Source organism: Penaeus japonicus, unplaced genomic scaffold (assembly GCF_977035675.1).
Source record: "Penaeus japonicus unplaced genomic scaffold, GWHDUDI00000001_assembly GWHDUDI00000042, whole genome shotgun sequence".
In the NCBI taxonomy this organism is placed as follows: domain Eukaryota; kingdom Metazoa; phylum Arthropoda; class Malacostraca; order Decapoda; family Penaeidae; genus Penaeus; species Penaeus japonicus.
The window spans coordinates 15,918,857-15,923,856 of record NW_028234444.1 but is presented as its reverse complement, the minus strand read 5'-3'; the positions used below and the strand labels follow the sequence as shown (position 1 = coordinate 15,923,856).

The following is a 5,000-nucleotide window of genomic DNA, read 5'->3' as shown; positions in this document are numbered from 1 at the left end:
TCATTCTTAAATACTTTGTTTAAAACTCCAAATCAGTAATCAATGAAGCCATGTTGTTAATGACTCTGTTGTTCATTTTCATAACCTCATCACAATATTCACACATATGTTGTGCACTTTTGTCACATTCTCAACAACATAAGACTATGTTGTCTTATTATCATCAGTGCATATATACAGCCTGATTATTTAGGTTCACATTATTTCACATTCAGGATAGTTTGTTGCATAACAAATAACTGTGCTATTAAAAAAAAAATCCAGATAAGACCACTACTACCTTTTCTCTTTCTGGAAATATTAATAAATCAGGCACCAGACTGACCCATAAGCCTACTGTAATAATCTCAAGGGTCAGTACACATGCTGACATTCGAGAATATGGCCATGCCTATGCAGTATATGTATACATTTGTATTAGTCAGTGTGTATATACACTTTAGAATGCTAAAGCACCTGAATTTCATAAACATTTGATCGGACAGTACTAAGATTTGTATACATTTTATATAATCCAATAACATAAGTACAATACAGTGCTCCTTTGTTATGAGGGAAAACACCAACTATAAAACGTACACTAACTCTTCAGTAATATTTAGTGCTTCGGTATGTGCTGGCCAATATTAAATGTGCTTTCTTGGAAGAAATAACATACAATGGTGTATTAAGACCAGCAATTCTAATGACTCTGGCATGGACAAAAAAAGAAGAAGGAGAAGAAGTTCTCTAGGAGGTACAAGTAGCAAGTACCCAGTAAGTAACAGTTTTTCAAAAGAAAGAACAAAAAAGATATAAAATATTCAATGATAAAACTTTATTGTCTGAATTACAGTATTCCTAATGGACTTTCTTTATACACAGTCAGGGAGAAAATATCTCACAGCCAAACAAGACACCATTAAAATATAATCACAACTTAAAACCTTCCATTATTTTGCTTTCACCTATATGGTTTTCCAACGCTTAACTGCCTAAGAACCCTCTTGAGCAAAACCTTGATTTCCAGCATCTTTGTTTCTTAAATTTTCCTAAATCCTAATCCATAATCATTCTGGATCGTATCACCCAACTTTCTTTCACTACTTGGTTCCATCTCTTCATATAATTTTCTGTATAAGCACATCTCACACTCACCGTCCTTTTTCCAACACTTAGTCATTAGAAGAAGAAAAAAATCCATTTGGTCTAGTACTAGGCTATACTTTCCTGTTTGTTTCCATGTGGTTTCTTATCTTTCAATATCATACAGTCATTTATCTTTTTATCTCACAATGCTCAATCTCATTTCTACATTCTATTATAATACAAGCTCATTTCTGCACCATATCTTTTAAATTCTATAAAACATTCAAAAATGGAATTCACATCCCTTGCACATACCACATATATAAAATAAAACTCTCTTCATAAAACTTTTCCCAAAACCCTGTTCCATTTCAAATCCGGTGCAGTTCACTGAAAAAGCTCCTTTACTCTGTTTTGATCACTCCACTATCTATATAACATTGCCTGTCATTGTGACATCTGGCATACATACTCAACACTTACGATTATTGTTACACTAAAAATGCCTGTTTATCATGGATAGTTAAGCTACTTATGCAACATTGCCACATCTTGACAGGGAGTGAAACAGAAGGTAAAATGACTTCACGAGCACCAAAATATATCACTGTTAAGCCCCTTATTTTTACTTCAAAATCCATTTACCCCAAAAATATGCTACAATTTGCCCTAATCATAATCATTCTAATCTGTTGCTTCCATATGCAGTATTATCCTATTGACAGTAATATATAATAATTAACCCATTGCAGTTAATGACCTGGCAGTCAGGACGGGCGGTCTGCAACGATGGCAACATTGGCTAAGAATTATAGGGACAGGGAAAATGTTTTCTCTGCCCTCCAGCCAATGCAGACTAGCCTAAAGAATATTTTTGATAAATCCATCACAAAATATGGGTTCAAGTTGACTCTGGAACCTTGTAGCTCTGAATGTAGTGCCGTTACAGCCACAACATTTCATGCGCGCTCTTCAACATGAACAGATCCAGATATTGCATCATGTACGCACTGACAACCAACATCTAGGCCTAATCGGCACCGTTATGTATGTCATGGCACCCATACTCAATGGGTTAATATAAAAGAGGATCTAAGCATTCTGTCAGAACATAAATTTCTAAAACAGAATTTTATAAATCACATGAAAATATGTACTAAAAAACAGTAATACTAAGAGTTATGACATATAACCTGTTAAAAGAAAATGAAACAATTCCTTTTTCATGGACTCTTAGTCAAATCATTCTAACAGCTGATTTTTTGTGATACTATACATGGCTATCTTCGTATTTCCCTATCAAGGTTAATTCATATACTCCAATAAATATTTCATATTCATCACACACTTTCCTCATAATCTGAGATACTACACCATACATACATTCATCAAACCCACACACTGCATACAACCTCCATCCAGTTCATTACACTTCAGTTATAAGCACAGACGATATTTTTACGTCAAACTCATTCACAAAAAGCATTCATGCCGATGGTAAAGAATTATACCACAGGCCCAGGTGGCGTGAACAGGCCATCGTAGATAAATCTTTGGTTTTTAACCATTCAGAGTGTTTTCTAGCTTTGTTTATTTATGATCATGCTATACTATAATATTAATTGATTACAATATTGAGAAGGTCAGTCAGATGGCATATATCAGCCTCATATTATGGTAAAACAATAAAAAAAACTAATACCATAAGGAGTGAATGAAAGAGAAAGAGAAAGCCATAGATATGCCACGTGACCTGCCCTCTCCATGAAACAAAACCCGTCTGGTGTGCAGCGCAGGTTTCACCTGTGACCGTTTTCTGATCCAAACTGGAAAATGGATTCATCGTATCCAATGGGTTAACAAGCATACAGCATTGTTCTGCATCCTTTATACTCGAGCTTCTTTTGGGTGTGTTGCAGTTGCAATTACTACCCAGCTTATATAGAGACTCATTTGTTTCAGTCATACTAATTATATATATCCGGTCATCTACCTACTGGGTATATTACACTCATTTTAAGTTATATATGGAATGTTAAAGAGATTAGAACTTTAAAGGTAATGCATTATTTACAAGATATAAAACCTCTTGATAGACATCTAACTTTATAAAGTTCATTTACTAATTCCACTGGAACAAAAACTAAGAAAACTGAATATTGAAAGTGACAGTTAAAGAAAGAAGAAATAAAAGTTCAACAAGATTACATTAACCCAATGACGACCTGTGTGACACAGTCGTGCCTGATGACAGGGCGACACACCAGTGTGACGTTCCCGAGGCAATATTACTTAGGCCCAGCGTAGGGGGTTGCCAGTTCTCGCTGGGCCCTTTTGGGTTGGGTTAAACAACTATTACCATTTACAAAATGTACACCATATACAGGAAAAAAATCATGATAAATATATAAAATACCATAAAATAAAAATACAAAATAAGTACACAAAAAATAACATTAAAAATTAAATAACATCAAGTTAACCAATTAAATTCCCATCTTATGGAACACAAACATTTAAATGGTCAACACTGTACATGTACAATACACCCTATACACAGAGAGGAGCATGCACATAAAAGCAAACTTCAACATCCCACTGTTAGTTTCACATACAAGTTGACAAAAGTGTGAAGAACCACATTCAGGGCCAGCCATAGGAGGTACAAAGCCAATTAGGAAACTATTTTGGTGGGCCCACATTCTCAGCTAACTTGCTCCAAGGTCTGTAGAACTATAGAAAACAAAAAAACTATTAGAGACTTTGGGAGCAATCAAAATGTGCGTTTAAAAAAGGCATGTAAGTTAATTGAGTACACTCTAGCGCAGGTCCCTGTATGCACATGGCCCAATTGGTTTAAGGCTGGACCTGATTACATTAACGTGGATTTCTTAGTGAATTCCTTCCTAATGCAATGAATCCAAGGCGCAAAAGTGCACTTTGTGAAATATATCACAATTCTTCCACCTTTTTATTACATATTAGGCACTGCATTCACAGGAATTTTTTATGGAAGTTTTGTGTGTGTGTGTGTGTGTGGAGGGGGGGGTATATAAAGAGAGGGAGTTAGGGTGAAGATGAAGGTGAAGGAGAGGGAGGGAGGGAGGGAGGGAGGGAGGGAGGGAGGGAGGGAGGGAGGGAGGGAGGGAGGGAGGGAGAGAGAGAGGGTGGGATGCAGGGATGGGGGGAGGGGGAGGGGGAGGGGGAGTTAAGTCTCTTATAAAATGAGAGAATGCTTGTGAGTATTCATATATATATAAGAAGAATATATAGGTCTCCATTAATGTTATATCACAAATACTCCCCAGACAACAAACTTTTTGCTAAAGTCCTAGCTACCCAAAACAAGCCCCTTCCCTCCCATCCTTTCCCCACCCCTCTCAAGGGGGAGAAGGTTGTTTGTCTCTCTCCTATCTCGTCAAGATCTTTCCCTTCCCCGGCAGGATGTTGGCCTGGATGGGACCCCAGGGTATGACTTCCCCGTCCACGGTCAGGGTTCCTTTGGTGGTGTTCGGGACGACTCTCATGGCATCCACTGGAATCAGTTCCACCCCAGGGATGTTGAGGTGGCTGCCGTCCAAGCCCAGGAGGAACTGCGGCAGTCAGAAGGTTAATGTACAGTTAAGAGAATGGAAGTTATCTCATTGATATTATGCTAATCTGAGTTAAAGAGAAAATCAAATGAACTTAATCCAAAAAGAAAATAATGTGGGATATAAGACATTCAACAGAAGCAGCCAAACCTCTCTCCACCAAGCCCCTTTCATCATAGAAAAGTATGTAGAAATCTGATCCATACCTTTAGTACGTTTGCTTTTGTTGCGTTGCCCCGCACCAAAAGCAGCCAGATAATCCCATCATTCGGTGTAGCATTTGGGGCTAAAGTTACATCACTCGATATGTGGCTTTGATAGGACGCATAGACCACCGTG

At 37.4% G+C, this 5,000-nt stretch overlaps 1 protein-coding gene across 1 annotated transcript in view; it reads right to left on the bottom strand.

Moving 5' to 3' along the window:
• Positions 1-5,000, bottom strand: part of LOC122265827 (sphingosine kinase 1) — an 18,139-nt gene that overhangs the window by 170 nt on the left and 12,969 nt on the right. Inside the window, exons 8-9 of the mRNA XM_086535065.1 lie at positions 4,868-5,000; positions 1-4,661 (exon numbers count right to left, since the gene is read on the bottom strand). The exon at positions 1-4,661 is cut by the window's left edge and continues 170 nt beyond it; the exon at positions 4,868-5,000 is cut by the window's right edge and continues 7 nt beyond it. Of these exons, the coding sequence (XP_086391191.1) occupies positions 4,479-4,661; positions 4,868-5,000 (316 nt within the window). The 3' untranslated portion in view covers positions 1-4,478. The remainder of the gene's footprint in view (positions 4,662-4,867) is intronic.